Raw genomic sequence first — 18,222 nt, forward strand, 5'->3', positions numbered from 1 at the left:
TGTGTAGAGATTGTGTTGACTGTGTTTGGTTGGTGTGTTTTTTCTAGCTTCCACTAATGAGCAGATATGAAATAAATTTTATTTTGAAGCAGGTCAGTAAACTGTCAGTAAACATGAAACTTAACTAACAAACTTATGACTTTGTGATGTTATGGCCCACACACTATGTATAGTTGTTAAGTCAATAAGAAGGTGTTGGTAGTTTTTCTCCCAAGCGTTAACTTGATGATGCTGTAATATTTTCAATATTACAATTTTTAAATTAATTTTTTAGCCATGTTTCTGGGAAGAGAAATACTCAGAGAATTGTATATAATGGAAAAAATGTTGCTGTTACTGAGTCACATTCATCGTGCCTGGGATGGATGTGAATTTTTGGAGGCTGTACACAGTAATTTGCAGATGGCATAATGGTCGGCGTTTCTCTGGTGGTATTGGTGGTGTAAAAGTAAATTTCCCTTTCCATGTCTACCACCTCATTACTGGTCTGTGAAACTATTCTGTCATGTTCACAGTCCAGGTTAGACAATCTGTTGGTGCTGTGGCTGACGATTGATCCCTAGTTAGACTTCATTTGATGCCAGCCAGTTACTCTCTGTTTGATGGTTGAGCACTGGGTTGGGTTCATCTGTGAAGCTAAAGGTGACCTACTTGAGCATTGCGTTGCAGACCATCAAGTCAGCAAGAATTTTCAGTCCCACTCCATCCAACCCTGTGGGCTTATTGTCAAATGCTTATGCTGCCATGGGACTCAATCACTGTGGGCTTGCTGTAAGTATTGGTTTTGAAAACTGTTGAAACTGCTGTTGGCCTTAAAGCTAAATTTGATGCTGCTTGCTATCTTGCAAATCCTTTGGCGTGGTTGCTATATATAGCATTGACATTGGCTAGGTTTGTTAAATGACAGTGATTATTGCTCTGGTACCAGTTGCCTTGTTATATCACTCTGTGTCCATATGCTCCATTGGATCTTATTCTAGAAATTAGGAGAAGTGAATACACAAATCTGTAGCTGATAAAAGATAGAACAGATGTAATTAAGTATTGACATAAAATGACTAACCCACAAATTGCTGTCGCTATTATTATTTTCTTTGCCCTTCAACTGAATTGAAAGCTCTAACCCTCAAAGCCTTCATTTGTGACAATAAGCCCAAAAAGATAGGAATTTGGAGGTTGTTAATTATATTAATAATATTGTTGTTTGAGGGCATCAGGGTAGCGTAGCAGTCTATTCTGTTGTCTACCAACATGGGGATTGGTGTTGAATCCTCGTGTTACGTCCGGCTCGGTCAGGTGTCCCTACAGACACAATTGGCCGTGTCTACGGGTGGGAAGCCGGGTGTGGATATGTGTCCTGGTCGCTGAACGAGCGCCTCCTCTGGTCGATCGGTGCACCTGTTCAGGGGGGGGGGGCTGTGGGGAATAGCGTGATCCTCCCATGCGCTACGTCCCCCTGGCGAAACTCCTCACTGTCAGGTGAAAAGAAGCAGCTGGTGACTCCACGCATGTATCGGAGGAGACGTGGTAGTCTGCAGCCCTCCCCGGATGAGCAGAGGGGGTGGAGCAGTCACCAGGACAGTTTGGAAGAGTGGGGTAATTGGCCAAATGCAATTGGGGAGAAAAAAGGGGGGGAAATAAATAGTGTTTTTTTTCCCAGAACCCATTAATGGTGTTGATAAAAGTTCTCAACAAATGAGAAGAATATTAAGATAGATGTAGGAAAAAAGAAAATTTTAATACATTGTAGTACAAGCTTGTTTAATGCATCACGCACTCATCAGCTGCCAATGTGGTTAAACCTGTGATGGTTTTATATATATAAATGTGTGTGTGTGTGTGTGTGTGTGTGTGTGTGTTTGTAGCAGCTGGATAGCTCAGTAGAATGCCAGCTTTCACGCCAGAGATCAGGGGTCCAAACCCTGGTTGGGACAAGTCTCCAGTGAGAATCCATGGCTTAGAATCCTATTGCTATACAAGCCAACTACCTCAGATAAGAGCGAGAGTAACATGAATAAAGTCATATCGACTCGGATGTCGCCCTGGTTAACAAAGGCCACTTCAGGTATTGAGGAACCAGGGCAACCTGATGAGAAATGGGCTACTGGAACAAGAAATTCATGGACAAGGGCTGAGAACCTGGAACTGATGGAATGTCACTATAACAGCAAACCCCAGCAGAGGGGCTATATGAAGTGTATGTGGGAACTGTGGACCAGTAGGAAACCCACTTACACACAGAATTAGAAGCAGCTAGTGGCTCAGTGCTCAAACATCAATAGAAGGAAGCTACTTCACAACATGAGATGGAGAGGCTCCAACAGGATGACTATACAATTCAGCACCCTGAACAGCCATCTAGTAGGCAGGAGATACATGAGGACAGACTCCAACCAGCTGAAATAGTCCTATCAGTCATGATGGCTGAAGCAGCTGAGGTTCAAATGAGAATCATGGCCAGACTAAAGACAGTTAACCCCCAGGCTCGGCTTCCACAACTCAGTGGCGAAGTACCATCACAAAGCCTGCTTGCAGTTGTGAACACAGCCTTATGCAATATCTTGACTGCCACCATAACAGAGATCAACAAGCTTGTATATGCCACTGCAACCATAACCTTGGAGATGCTTGGGTACAGGATTAAGAATACAGGTCACCAACAGTATCCTTCATGGAAGAGAAGACTGGAAGCCGAGATCAAAGCAGCACTGAGAGATGTTAGCCAGTTAATAGAGGTGCAGAAAGGTGTGATGAAAGACAGGCCCTGGTTGAAGAAGTACAGCAAGATGTCCATAAGTGAGGCCATGGAAACTGCCAAACAAAGGCTCACAGCTGTGGCCGCCAGAAGCAGAAGCCAAAGGGTAAATGGCCTGTTCCTCAAAGAACCATCCAAAGTGTACTCCCAGCTGCAGAGTAACAAGAGAACAACAACAGATCTACCCAGAGCAGAGATCGAGCGATACTGGAAGGATAAATGGGGAAAAAACAGGCATTACACAACACCAGTGGCTGGTGGATCTAAGAGCAGACATCAGCAGTATCCTAGAACAAGAGCCAGTTATTGTCACAGTGGCCGACATCCAACAACAAATCTCAAACATGAAGAGCTGGACTGCACCAGGCCCTGATATGATTCATGGCTATAGACATCTTGATGTTTCTGATTGTTTTTGCCCTTTTCCCAGAGGCTTGGTCTGTCCCGCTTGTGAGAGTATCAGACGGTGTTGTCCAGCTCTGCTCTGATTGGTTCAGCTTGAGAACAGATTGACTCCCAATAATGAAGATCACAATCACCTGAGTGATGAATTCGTTTGTGTCTATATATTGCTTCTGGTTTGTGATGGTGATTTGACAGTGCCTGAGGAAGATCTCTGTTAGATCAAAACAACTAGAATTTCTGGGAGCCACTGGTAGAGTGTGTGGATCATTTGTCTGGTTCTTGGATCTTATTCCTACCATTGAGCTGGCTTCACAGGACCTGCCTTACTCTCTGGAGGAATTTGGCTGTGGCTGACCTTGCTTTCTCGTCATGGCTCTCATTGGCCTGTGGGGGTTACCCAGGTACTTATAACTTTCCTGTATAACTGCAATCCTGCCTTCTGGTCGCTCCATGCTTTTAGTCCTGATCACCTTCCCTCTCTTTGTCACAATTCGGCCGAATGACATCCCAAAGTCATCGCCGTGTATTCTGGTGAGGTGGATCAGTGAGTTGATGTATTGTTCACTCTCGGTATACAGCTTGATGTCATCCATGTAGAGAAGATGACTGAGGGTTAGCCCACTTCTGGACTTGTATCCATATCCACTCTTTGCGATGATCTGACTGAGGGGGTTCAGGCCTATGCAGAACAGCAGTGGGGACAGTGCCTCACCTTGGTATATACTGTACTTGATGGTCACTTGTGCAATGGCCTGGGAGCTGGTCTCTGCATTTGTTTTGTTCTTGAGGAGGGTTATCAGTGTATGTGTGTGTGTGTGTGTGTGTGTGTGTGTGTGTGTGCATGCATGCATGCGTGTGTGTGTGTGTGTGTTCCAACTGTAAAGATGAAATTTTAGGAAGACCCTTAGGTTTCCTCCTCATTACCCTCTTGAATTTAGTTGAAGAGCTGCCAACAGGTCTGCCAGGTCTCAAACTAATATCAGAAAATAGGTAACACAATTTTATACTCTCTCTATTGATCTTTAAATGAATGAGCCACGTTGATGTGGCTTTGAGGAATGTGTGCTTGTAAATCCCACATGTGCAAATGACCCTTCTATAAAAGGAGAGGCTAGGACATGGATTACTGGTGTGTCTCACAGAGACACCAACTTGTGTATATAAGTAGTACATATTTTGATTGATGCATACATGCATAATTTTTTTCACATTTTAATAATTTAGGGGCTAGTTTAATTTAATTCAAATTAACTATCCACCTGTGCTCCACAATGTTTATCTACTGATTCCATTCAGCAAACTGTGAGAGTAAAACTTCTGAGCAAGCATAAGTGGATGTCTCAGCTTTTTAGTACTGTAGTTGCTATTTGATCACAGAGAAGTTGTTAAAACCACAGGGTGCAGGCTAATGCTGATGCTAATGCTTCCCAGTGTTGTGGAGTTGGCAGGTTGTGGATCTCTGCTTAACATATCGCTCGTTACAGCTCATTACTAAAATGGTCATCTTGATTGAGAACTGAATATGCTGTTTTCCGGTAACGTTATTTTCTGATAATTTGCTGAAAGAATTTGAATTCTTCTGAACTGTTGGTTTCAAAGTTCTATTCGTTTCAAAATGCAACATTCATTTGCAGGGCTATTGTATTTGGATGTTGGTTGACTTAACTGGAAACGTTCGGGAGATGTTCTGCACAGTTCCTTGTACCCTCTTTTGACATATAGATATAATGTTATGTATTTAGTTTTTGTGCCATTTTTGAACAGTTGTCTACCTTTGACTGGCTATTCTTTGGTTATTGCAACATTTCAGAAACACATTGGACACGTCTATGTTAAGACCATAGACTGTATAAAAAATATGGATGTATTGTCTGTGACGTCACCCATTGTTTTCTGAAGGGGCATTGTGAAGCATATTCTTGGCTTTATGCTTGCTGCAATCTTGTCTGTTGTTGGAGCTAGAAAATGCAAATTTGGGCAGTGGGGTGGACTTGTCAATAAAGATGGCGATGCCTTCAACATGCTGCTTTTTTAATCTTTACTATCTTGTTAATAGAACAGTAGTTTTCAAAATAACCACTGTCACACTGTGTGCCAGACTCAAAATTAGTGATTGAGACCCCAACTTCTTTTAGAAAATATGTATTAACTTTATATTTAAATGGTAGAAGTTGGGAATTCTCTCTTTGACTTACATTGGACCAAACGTTTTTTGGAGCTAGCCATCTCGTGGCCATGGTGGAACTGCAACATAAGACATTTCCACATTGGCTATAACTTTCAGCCTCAGTGGTTGCTGCTTGGTTAAAAACCCAGCATCACTGCAGTTGACTGTACAGTTCCACCATCATAGCTTTTTCAAATGTACGTAAGCAAATTATTCAATTTTTTATTAGTATTTTTATAAGAAACATTAACAAAGGTGTGAATGTTTTTGATCAAAATTCGTTTTCTCTTGTGTGTTTTTTTCCCCGCATTTTGTTTTGGGGTTGGTGATTATTATTCCACGCTGGAGTCAATAGTCTGTTGAGTACAGACAGTTCTCCAGCCTACTCATGCAATGACCAGATTTTTTCCTGCTCTTTCATTTTACCTTTGGTGCTCATTTGATGCGGCATTTTCCCCATCTCTCATGCTATATTTATTTATTTTTATTATAATTATTTATATCTCAATTTTGAAGCAGAAGGTGTGTAGGAGGCATTTGTTCCATTCTCTTTCCATTTTCTTTTTCTTGAAAATGACAAAGTTAATTTTTGACATTATGCATCTTATTTTTCATCTACTTGGAAATGGTTTGTTGCTCTTTTACTTGGCAGACTGTGTGGTGTTTTCTTTATTACTTGCCTACATATTGTTGTAGTTTTCTCTTGTTTATGCATAAATAATATGTATTTGGGAAACAAGTACAGCATTGGCTACACTGTAGGCTTCATCTTAAGATTCTTGCATAAAGAAGTATTACTAGCCTCTTCATGTGAAATGATTCATTAATATTGCGGATTATTTTGGACAGCGGCTGTTAATATGTTTCTGTTATTCTTTAGGCTGGAGGCTGACAACACAACTCTTGCAAGTGACCTGAACTAATTAAGAGCCAATGTAGTCCTCCCATGTTTTTGGCGTTTGGGTTATTTTTTTCCATCACAGGCTAATGGCAGTGTACTCTCTATACCTCTCAGTTATAGAATTGGGTTGCTGCTTGGTTTACTTATAAAAGGCTTCACCTTCATAATGCTTTTTTACCCCTCTTTTAGCCTATTACTTCTCTGCTTCTATGCTTTGATTTCTCCATAATTTGCAGAAGACACAATTTTGCAATTGTGAAAAAGCCTTTTCAGTTTAATTGAATGTTCAACGTATTGTTTGCCCACAATAGAGCCTGTGTCCTCTATCTATCTGTGGTCAGTATTGGGCTCTGAGGCATTTATTTCAGCACTAGCTTTGTAGATGTACCCTTTATCCTGCATCAGTCTCTCCTTAGTACAACTGACAATTCCTTCTGACTTTTCCTCTTTTTTAAATACAATACAGTTTGACTAAAATACTGTATTGTAACAAATAAGTGCTCTCTTTCTGGACCAGTTGCTTACCAGACTATTCCTTGCAGATGTAAAGATTTTCTTTTGGGGACTTTTTTTTTTTTTTTTGCTTTTGATTCCTTTTGGAAACTGAGCCGAAGTGCAACAAAAGAATACGGCAATATTGCCAAAAATGTGTGAATATGGCAAATATTGAGACATCTTCTATGCAGTTGTAATTTAAAAGTATTATTGTGCAATAAAAATGTTCTTCCTCACAACAAAGATCACCTTCATTTAGAGGTGAAAGGAAAATCAAAAACCACTTTCGTTAAAAAAAAGAAAAAGAAAAAAGAAAGAAGAGTACCTTAAGGTCATCAGCCAAACTTTCCAAACAGATAATCTCGCCTTCAAAAGCATAGCTATTTGCAAGTAGTTTTTACAAAGGCTGTGCTGGGAAGGTGACTTTCAATGTGGTTGCTTCAAGACATTTATAGGGCATAGATTCCAGCCATATCATTGTCCTTTATGAATCTCAAACTGTGAATCTCGCTCACACCTTAAAAGTTGCACATACACAAAAATATGCACACAAACCAATATACATGTGTGTGTGTGTGTGTGTGTGTGTGTGTACACACACACACACACACACACACACACACAACTGCAACAACCTTGTAACTCAAATCGCAACAGGAGACTGTCTGCTTTGGTAGTTATGATGTTATTACTGATATTGGTTTTGCAGCAGAGGGAAATAGACATATTTTTCCCCAGGCAACGAGAGAACGAGAAGGAGAGAGAGAGTGAGAGAGAGAGAGAGAGAGAGAGAGAGAGAGAGAGAGAGAGAGATGCAACAAGGTCACATTTTCATACCATACATGACTTTAAAGTACATTTTCTGTAGATTACTCTTACATGCTGGAGCAAGGCAGAAAGAGAAGACACCTTTGATTTTATTTATTTATTCTTTCACTTTGTAATTGGTTGGTTCACTGATCTGTATGTTGCCAGTTTACGTGAAGGTGTTAAGGTTGATGCTATGTAAGAAACAAATGATGATGCTAGACAGTATGTATCCCCCCCCCCCCCAGCGATACCAAATATCAGCCCAATTTGATGAAGACAATCTTGCACTGTGAAGATTGTGCTGACAGGTTTTTTATGTGATTGAAATTCTCCCTCTGCTGAAAGAAATTCATATTTTTATTTGTTAAAACAAGATAGTCTAAACTTATCAGACCATTTGTCATGCTCTCTGTTGTGTTATTATCCGAGCTGTCTGTCATTTCAATGCTAATCAATTTCTGATAGATTGGCCTTCTCAATGCAGAAATGCAATGTACTTTTCCAATGTATTTTCTTTTCAATAAGCTGAACATTAGGAAAGCAGCGGGGCCAGATGGCATCAGTCCTGCTTTGTTGAGCCACTGTGTGCAGCACAATTGGCCCCAATATTTTCCACCATATTTAACACCTCTCTAAGTCAATGTCCAGTCCCACGGTGCTTCAAACTCTCTACCATCATTCCTTTGCCAACGTCCTCAAAGATCACCTGCCTCAATGACTTCAGATCAGCTGCCCTAACATCTGTGGCCATGAAAGCATTTGAGCGTATCATTCTGTCATACTTGAAATCTTACACCTCTGCAATGATGGACCCAGATCAATTTACCTATCAAGCCAACCATTCTGTTGAGGATGTAGTTAGCATAGCCCTCCACCATGCCCTGCAACACCTGGAATCACCAAACACCTACACACACATCCTGTTCATAGACTTCAGTTCCGCCTTCAACTCCATCAACCCGCCCAAACTCTTTATCATACCCTTTGATAGGAACATTGACCCAGCCATATACCACTGGATTCGGAGCTTCCTGTGGAACAGGCCACAGAGGGTGAAGGTTAATAACCTAACCTCACACCCTCTTACCCTCAGTACCAGTTGCCCCTCAGGGCTGTGTTCTCACCCCCTGGCTCGTCTCACTTTACACCACCCACTTAACATCCATGGACAGTTCTGTGTAAATAATAAAATACACAGACGACACAACCATCGTAGGCCTCATCGCCAACAATGATGAAATCCAGTACCGCACTGAAGTAGACCAAGCTGTCATTTGGTGTGCAAACAACGACCTTCTGCTTAATACAGCCATAACCCAAGAACTCATTATTGACTTCCGATGCATGCTGAATCCCAAAACACTCATACAAATGAATGGAGACTCCATCACTACCACTGACTCTTAAATTCCTTGGAACATACATCAGCAATAACCTGAAGGGGAAAAAATAATACTGAACACTGCAGCCCTCTTTGAGGGCTGGATGATCCCCAATGACATCATCAAGTCAATTTTCTTCTTCATAGGTCCCAGCAGCTGCCCAGGTATCTGCACTTCACTTGCGCATTAGCATCAACCACAATATTGTGCTCAGCAATCTCCGTGCAACAAGGGGTTTCTTGAAATGTTGTTTGATCACACCGGGCTCTCACCTGGGTTTGCTGCTCCTTGGGAAGCTGGTCCAACTCCAGCTGAACAGAGGTGGGGACTGGCAGGTACTATTCATCTTCATCCCCCACCTTCCTAATTAGTAGTACATCTGTTTTTTTCAGAGAACCGTTCCTCTAGAAGGTTCACATGGAGGACCCTGAAGGAACGGCCTTTCCTTGATGTCAGAACCCTGTCAGTGGTGGGCCCAAGCTGCTCCACTATTTCAAAGGGGCCTTGCCACCTCACCAGCAATTTTCTTTATTCGGAAGGCAGCATCACAAGCACCTTCTGGCATAGAACAAAGCTCCTTTGTTGAGCTGCCTTGTCATACCAGGCCTTCTGGTACTGCTGAGTCTCTGCCATGTTTTCCTGAGTGAGTGTTCGCATCTTCTCCAGCTTGTCTCTCATCTGAATGACATAGGAAACCACATTAACAGGCTCCCCCCTCCCCTACCACAAACTCCCTCCCAAGTTTCTTTCAGCAAAGTCAAGGGGGCCCTCACCTCATGACCATACAGCAGCTCAAAGGAAGAGAAACCTTTGGAGGCCTGGGGAACCTCCCTGTAGGCAAAGAGAAGGTATGGGAGCCATTGGTTCCAGTCAGAGCCAGTACTGTTGACAGACTTGCACAACATATCTTTGAGCGTTTGATGGAGTTCAGTTAAACCGTCAGTGTGGGGATGATATTGTGTGGTCCGTAGGCCCTTTATTTCCAGCAGGTGGTACATTTGTTTCAGCTAATTAGACATGAGATTAGCCCACTGTTCAATGAATATCTCACAAGGGAAGCCTACCCATGAGAAAAACTGTGTAAGGCAAAAAGCAAATGACTTGGCTTTGATCGATTTTAAAGGAAAGTCTTCAGGGTATTTTGTAGCATAGTCAGCAATGACCAGAACGTAACGGCTACCACTCTTGCTCCTTTCAACTTGGCCTACAATGTACATGCCCAGCCACTCAAATGGGGTGTCGATTATGGGTAAAGGCGGGAGAGGAGGTCTGGAAATTCCCTTTGCTGCAGTCTGTTGACACTCAGGACAGCTCCTGCAGAAATGAATAGCCTGTGAACGCAGTGCTGTTGTTGTTTTTTTTTTTTTTTTCTTGCCCTTTTGTATCTGTTTAAGTCGGAGAGTACTGCTGGCATCGTGTGTGGCTGCTGCTTCTCCCTCTCATAGCCCCCCTTCCTATCCACCCCTGTATGTCTGTGTTATGTGTATCTGTTGTCTTGTTTCACCGCCGATTATTGTAAAGCGACTTTGAGTGTTAGAAAAGCGCTATATAAGTTTGATTTATTATTAATACAGGCCAGTGGAAATGCCACTGGATTCAGACCATTGTTTTATGCTTACCTAGATGGCCAGCCCAGGGAATCAAGTGATTCAAAGTTAAAACAGCCTCTTGAGTGGCTTGGGGAACCACTAGCTGCTCCACTGCTCCTTGCTGGTAGTATAAGAATACCATGCTGCAGGTCAAACTCTTGTCCTGTGCTCTCCTTGGCTTTCTTAGGAAAGGGGCTAAACATGGGTCATCCTACTGCATCTTGACAATATTGGTAGGGCTAGGGATCTTGAAGCTCAAAGGCAGTTCAGGAGTTGACTCTAACTGTGGCCATACTACTGTCTGCTTACACTTTTCTTGCTTTCTCTTCCTTTGGGACTTCCTAATTTTTCCTGACTCTGCCTCAAAAAAGGGCAGGGCACTAAGGTTGTGGAATGGCTGTGGTTGCTGCTTAGTGTGAGTTCTTCTCACCTCTGTCTGGGTGGTATCAGATCATCCAGCACTGGCAAATCACGTCCCAATATAACTGGAAATGGGAGCTTGTCAGACACCCCCACATTTAAAAGGCATGCCTGACCATGAACTGTGATGGAGAGATCAGCTGTAGGGTATGGCTTTTCATTCCCCTGCACACAATAGGGGGCAACCGTAGCCTAAATTTTGCAGGTTCAATCCATAGTCTGGCAGGAAAATGGGGGGGGGGGTTAAAAATGAATGGCGCTCTCCCCTCCCTCAATACCCATGGCTGATGTGTCCATGAGCAAGGCACTTAACCCCTCAACCAACTGCTCCAGTGGATCTACTCAGTGGCCACCACCTGGGCAGCTCCCAGGTGTGAATGTGTGGAACTGTGTGAATGTGTAGCAGGGCATTGCTGAAAACGAGCACACATGCTCAGCGTACTACCCTGGTTAAATAAAGGTTTAAAAAACATTTTTTGGGATGCTGTTATCAGTGCGTATGGTACAAACTGTCAGTGTATAAGGGTCTTTGAGCTACCTGTGTCAATGAGGGCTTGGAGCGCCTGACCATTGATCCCCACAGTCATGTCCTTCACTCGTTGCTACTTTGTCATTCCAGAGACTGGGCTTTGTCTTGGGACAAAGCACATTTCTGTGAATTTTACTGGGTTCTTAGGACACATTGGCTTCCTGTGACCCTCCTGGCTGCAGAGATAGCATATTGGTACTTTGCTAGATAGTTTAGATTGTGTGTTACCAAAATGTGTCTCCCTTGGCGGGGTCTTACGCATGCTTGGAACTAGGTTTGGGATTACTGGTCGAGGAACCTTGCCGTCGGTATTCCTTATTCGCCTTTCATGCATTGTGGCTCCATGGCTGGTTCTTCCTCCGGGCTCTCAAAAAACACATCTGCTAGCATGGCAGCTTCAGTGGCTGACCCAGGATCCTGTTCCTTAACCCACACCTGTAGCTCTGGAGAAAACATTTGCAAAAACTGCTCTTGAACAATCACTTCACCAACCTCTTCAATAGTTTGACCTCTTGGTTGAATCCATTTCTTATAGAGTTCCTTCAACCATACATACAGCTCCTTGGGGGATTCATCTGGCTCCACCTTCAGGGAACGGAATCTGAACCTGTAGGTTTCAGGGTTGATATCATATTTTTTGAGATTAGCGGCTTTAACTTTATCATAGTCAAGAGAATCATCAATACCCATGCACACATAGGCTGCTCTTGCCTTACCAATCAATAGAGGAATGAGTCCAAAAGGTAAGTCAGCTTTGGTCCACTGACAGGCCACTGCAGTTTGCTCAAATATCAGAGGAAAATACTCAACATCCTCAGAGTCTGTTAATTTCTCTACATAATAAACCGTGACTGACCTGAGCAGGGTCCAACCTGATTGGCGATTCCATGTTCGGGAACAGCTCTTGAGGAAGAAGGAATGGACCCTGTCCTTGAGGCTTCAGACTGTAAATCGTCTTGCTCTGTTGCCAGAGGAACAGGAACAGGGGAGGTCCTTGCTTGCACTTCCAGCTGCAAAAGGCTAAACTGATGTTGCAATGCTTTAAACATCTGCCCCTGGCAAGCCGCTTCCTGACTGAGCCGAGCCTCCCGGATTTGCTTCTGACCCATGTGGGCCCGGAGGATGTTGGCCAGGTCAGTAACAGTTGGCCCCCTACCTTGGTCTCCCTCAGTGTTGCCAGCTCCTCCAGCAGCTCCCTCTGCCAATGTCAGCTCCATTTCATTCTGCAATTGAGGCTCCATCTGTGGTTCCTGAGCCCCTGCAAGTCAAGATCCCTGCCCAGTTCTTCCTCTTTGCAGCACAGGTCCAGGGAGAATTATGGAGGGAAACAGCAGGAAAAAAAGAGGAAACAAAATTCTACATTTAGGCCAAATAATAATTTAAGCGCTAATTTCTTCGTTTTAATTTGTATTTATTTCATACACATTTTAGTACATTATAAGGGAATTTAATTCCTTTTTGTGCCTCTTCTCAAAACAGCTTAAGGCTGCTTTCATTTACCACCTTACCTCATGTTCTTCAGTGAGTACTTTATCTGGAGTGTTTGGTTTGCTCTCTAACCATGTGCACAAACGCAAATGCTTCACATGAGAACAATGGCCAAGCTTGTTGAGGGAAATTACATACATGTAATTTCAGTTCCAGCAATTTGAGTTAATAAATCACTGCCATTTATAGTCATGAGGTTGCCACAGCAGCTTGGGAGTAGAGCAGGTCATCTAGTAACTCTGGAGGGTTGCTGGTTCAATTCTCGGGTCCTCCTGGCAAAAATGTTGAGGTGTCCCTGAGCAAGACACCTAACTGCTCCCAATGAGCTGCTTGTTACCTTGCGTGGTTGACACTGCCGTCGGTGCATGTGTGTGTGTGTGTGGGGGGGGGGCATTCATTATTTGTAAAGTGCTCTGAGTGGCTGTTGCAGCTAGAAAAACACTATATAAAATGTAGTCCATTTAACTGTTGAGTATTTATCCTGACCATGAAGTAAGTTTTTCCCTTCGAAGTGGTAGTTCAGGTACCCTCTACTGTAAAAGGATATTTGCTGGTGAAATAGCCTTGAGCTAATGTCATGTAACAAAGGGAAGAGACGACTAAGTCACTGGTGTTTTTAATAAAAGCAAGTGCTTTGTAAGCCTTGCAGGAGAACAAGACCTCTTTTTCTTTCCTTTTTTGCTTTCTTACTCTTTCTTTCAGTGTCTTTGTCTGCCCTCACTCTGCCTCCAAGCTTTCACCTCATTCTCCGCTTTCTACACAACTATACGAAGCAATAACACTCTCAATTTGAGTAGTTTGGGACAGAAATAGTCTATAGCCAGATGAAAACGCTAATCAAACATCAACATATTAAAAAAAAAAAGAACACATTACACACTGATGGCTAGGTGTGTGTGTGTGTGTGTGTGCATGCGTGCACACACAGATGTCTGCGGTTTTAAGCAAACCACAGGAAACTGCACATCTTTAGATAAAACATTTTACTTTTTACTACTTTTTTTTTTTCATCTTCAAGTTTGTTTTACTCATGCAGCCCCAAAAATGGATGCAGGTGAAATCTATTTTGGCAAATGGAACCAAATAATTCTGTTAAGGTGGGAATGTTTAAGGCCGTAATTCCCAATATGCCAACATATTATGGGTGAGGGGGCACGAGGAAATGTTAATGAAATTTAAAAAAAAAACAAAAACAACTTTAACTTGAATTCCCAGTCAAGTGAGCCAAACACGGCATATTTAGGATTATTGGTTCCAAAAAATTATTCTGATTTTGTCGATCAAACTCATTCAACTCCAGATAGGTGGAGGCTGAAGTCTCAGCCAGGTTGGCGGAGACTGAGGCTGACATGCATTCATGGTGAACTGGAAAAGCCATCTTCAGTCGAGTTCTGAAAATAGGATTTATAATGAATTCTCAGTGGGCAAGAAACATTGAAGATCTTATTTCACTCTGAATGAACAAAAACTTCTTATTCAAGTGAGTGATATTAGCATATTTCAAAAATGGAAAAAAGCAAAATACCAGCATGCTGCAAAAGAAATGGTGTTGTCCTGGTATTAACTCCATTGATACTACCAATGCTACAGGCCAAGTCATATGGACCAGCCTTGCTGTCAGAATGTCAGATTATCGACTCTGTGAACAAACTTTATACTGGCGTCCAGGTGATATGGCGGTCTATTCCATTGCCTGCCAACACAAAGATCGCCGGTTCGAATCCCCGTGTTACCTCCAGCTTGGTCAGGCATCCCTACAGACACAACTGGCTGTGTCTGTGGGTGAGAAACCGGATGTGGGTATGTGTCCTGGTCGCTGCAGTAGTGCCTCCTCTAGTTGGTCGAGCCGCCTCTCTGGGGGGGGGATAGCATGATCCTCCCATGCGCTATGGCCCCCCTGGCGAAACTCTTCACTGTCAGGTGAAAAGAAGCGGCTGGCCGACTCCACATGTATTGGAGGAGGCACGTGGTAGTCTGCAGCCCTCCCCGGATCGGCAGAGGTGGTGGAGCAGAGACAGGGATGGCTCGGAAGAGTGGGGTAATTGGTCAGTCACAATTGTGGAGAAAAGGGGGGGGGAGATTCCACAAAAAAAACAAAAAACTTTATACTAAGTCCCACACCAACTTGCAAGCACAAGACAGAGCGACTAAGAGAGCTGTTCTCCATAAAGGATTTGCAGTCCATGAACAGGACTGTCGACAGGCTGTGATGAACAAAAAGTAGCAATGGAAAGAAAGGGTATCCACCAAGAAAGGCCCAGCCATCTATCGACACTGATACCACACGCACACACGTGTCCTCACTGCAATAAACTCTGGCTCAAGGATCGCCCTCTGCTGCCATCGCAAGACCGACGGGGAGGACCTACCAGGCGAACAGTCATACTTTACCTGAAGTGACCGCCGATGATCATTGTGTGTGTGTGTGTGTGAGTGAGGTGGGGGGGTTGGTTGGTTGGATACTACCCTGGGCAGCCAGGCTATTTCATCAGGATAAAAACACTTGGAGGGCAGGTATATTGACTGAATTCTACACTTGGGTTTGTAAATAAGTTTCTGTTGTTGAAAGAGAAAGCCCTACCTCGCTGTGGATTGGGGTGTTCTGTTCTGTTGAGCTGCCTTTCTTTGAAATATTAACATTCAGGGACCTACATAATCACCAGACGAGAGAAGAAACAAGTGGGGGGGGGGAGGGGGGATGGAGAAGAGGAGAGAAGGAAAAGACTGAAATCCATAGGAAAGAAGACATGAGAGGGGCAGAGAGCAGTGTGTTATGCAAATAAGATTTGTAATAAATGAAATAAACAAGAGTCCAAGGAGGAGGTGAGAATTTAACGCCAAGGTGCAGGCGAGGAGAGGAAGAGTCACAGAGAATTAGATCAGGAGGTAAGGACGGAAACTGAAGGAAAAGAGAAATGGAGAAAAAAAAGGTGGAAGTGGAGGATAAAAAGTGGCACAGAAGAGATAAAGAGAGTGAGGGATTCAGAGAAAGGAAGAAAGTTTGTAATTATGAAGAGGAAAAAAAAAACAAATGAATCAGCATTGCTACAGCTGAATAATGCAAGACACACACACACACATACACAGAGGACAGTGCTGAATTTGAAGCAGCTAGCAGAGACAGGAAAGAGGAGAGAGAACGGACAGCTTAACACTTCTGTAGCCTCTGAAAACCACTTGGGTTCAAAAGCAAAACAACTTGAGGTGAAAATGCTAATTTCACTCGATGCCACATTTGAATCTTGCCAGGCAATAAGAAACAACACCTTCAACAGCTTCTGTCAACCTTTTGGTCTGTTGTATACGCACCAAACTACCCAGGGTGTCTTAGCGCTCGCTCTCTTGCTCTCTCTCTCTCTGTCTCTGTCCTTCTCTCCTGGGGACTGCATTCCCATTCCTGCTTTGTAGACTAAAATGCATTATGACAGGAGAAAGAGTTGTTATGAGAGAGAGAGAGAGAGAGAGAGAGAGGAAAACCGAAAGGTACAAAACAAGTTCTAGAGTTAACTTAATCAGACTGTCATCTGTGTCATGCTTCTCCATTTTCTGGTACTTTCCATGAAAAATGATGTGGGATGGAGATTTTTGTTTTCTCTTAAAAGCGTTAAACACAATAGGCTTCAATAAAATGGTTTTTTTTTTTTTGGATTTTCCCCCTTTTTCTCCCCAATTGTATCCAGCCAATTACTCCACTCTTCCGAACCGTCCCGGTTGCTGCTCCACCCCCTCTGCTGATCCGGGGAGGGCTGCAGACTACCACATGCCTCCTCCGATACATGTGGAGTCGTCAGCTGCTTCTTTTCACCTGACAGTGAGGAGTTTCACCAGGGGAATGTAGCCCATGGGAGGATCATGCTATTCCCTCCAGTTACCCCTCCCCCCCAAACAGGCAGCCTGACTGACCAGAGGAGGCGCTAGTGCGGTGAACAGGACACATACCCGCATCTGGCTTCCTACCCGCAGACACAGCCAATTGTGTTTTTAGGGACGCCCAACTAAGCCGGAGGTAACATGGGGATTCAAACCAGCGATTCCCATGTTGGTAGGCGACAGAATAGATCACCATGCTACCCAGATGCCCTTAAAATGTGTCATTTAAAAAAATGCAGTAGGATGCCTTTTTTTTTTATTCCAGGAGTACTTTTTAAATACAAATATTTTTCTCACATCAAAATGGTCTGAAAAGGGAAGAATTTACTTTCTTTATAAATCCTGAACGTCAAACAATAGATGAAAATACTCGGGACTGCAAAGACCCACCAGAAAACGCTTCATGAAATTGCCATGTTCATGATTAATCATAAGAATATATCACAAACCATACATGTTCAAAGAAATAAAACTAGACTATGAAACAACCAACAGACGTTACGGCAGAAATCTTATTTTCAATTTTTGTATTAGTATTGTCAGTCAGACCTTTGGACGGTAGATGTATGCATTACAACTTTTTTTTTTTTTTTACACAAACAGCCCAGGACAAGTCAGTGTTCGTTAATTGTTGAAAACTGTTAACACAGTATCTGAAAGTTTGTTACAATGCATACAAAAATTAACAAACATCCCGTCTTCTCTCACATCTCTCAATTTTTCATTCTCTTCCACTTCCTGTCTTGCCCCACATTGTGTCTATCTTCTGAGTCCTCCCTTTTCTCTCTCTCTCTCTCGTCCCATCTCCTCTCTCCATCTTTGTCTGTCTCTCATCCCCTCACCTGACCTTCCAGCCCAGAACTGCTCAGGCATGAGGACGTGTGAGGATTGTTTGAGTCAGGTGGCGTGTGGCTGGTGTGGGGACCCCACTGATACAGGCAGGGGCGTCTGCATGGAGGGCTCCTACCGCGGGCCCATGAGGCATGCTACTGCCAGGGTTGGCCCCCGAGATCGAGAAAGAGACCGTCTCAGAGACAGGGACATGTTGCTGGATGCTACTCAGTGTTCAGCCGACAGAGGATACAACTGGGCCTTCATCCACTGCCCCGGTGAGCACGCCACACGACTCCATCACATTTTTCTGTATGAACGGATAGGAAGTGCCTTGGTTCTTTAAGTGTTGTAGTATGTGTTTTGGCCAAGTGAGGCTTTTTCTGATCCAAAAAAGAAAAACAAAAGTAAATAAGGTTTATCAGCTGCATTTCAAGTGAATTTATATTCAAACGAAGATTTGAACATGATTATGAATTGAATGATTATGCTTTATGTGTTTGATTGTATGTTTTACCAAATAAACACACACACACACATGTTCACTCACAACTATTGTCACACCAACTTGTCCTGTGTG

General features: G+C 43.2%; 1 protein-coding gene across 1 annotated transcript in view; it reads left to right on the plus strand.

Annotated features, from left to right (window-relative positions):
- Positions 1-18,222, plus strand: part of atrnl1a (attractin-like 1a) — a 436,027-nt gene that overhangs the window by 119,051 nt on the left and 298,754 nt on the right. The window contains exon 19 of the mRNA XM_056291780.1: positions 17,666-17,920. Within this exon, the coding sequence (XP_056147755.1) occupies positions 17,666-17,920 (255 nt within the window). The remainder of the gene's footprint in view (positions 1-17,665; positions 17,921-18,222) is intronic.

The sequence above is a fragment of the Lampris incognitus genome, chromosome 13, assembly GCF_029633865.1.
Source record: "Lampris incognitus isolate fLamInc1 chromosome 13, fLamInc1.hap2, whole genome shotgun sequence".
Taxonomy (NCBI): domain Eukaryota; kingdom Metazoa; phylum Chordata; class Actinopteri; order Lampriformes; family Lampridae; genus Lampris; species Lampris incognitus.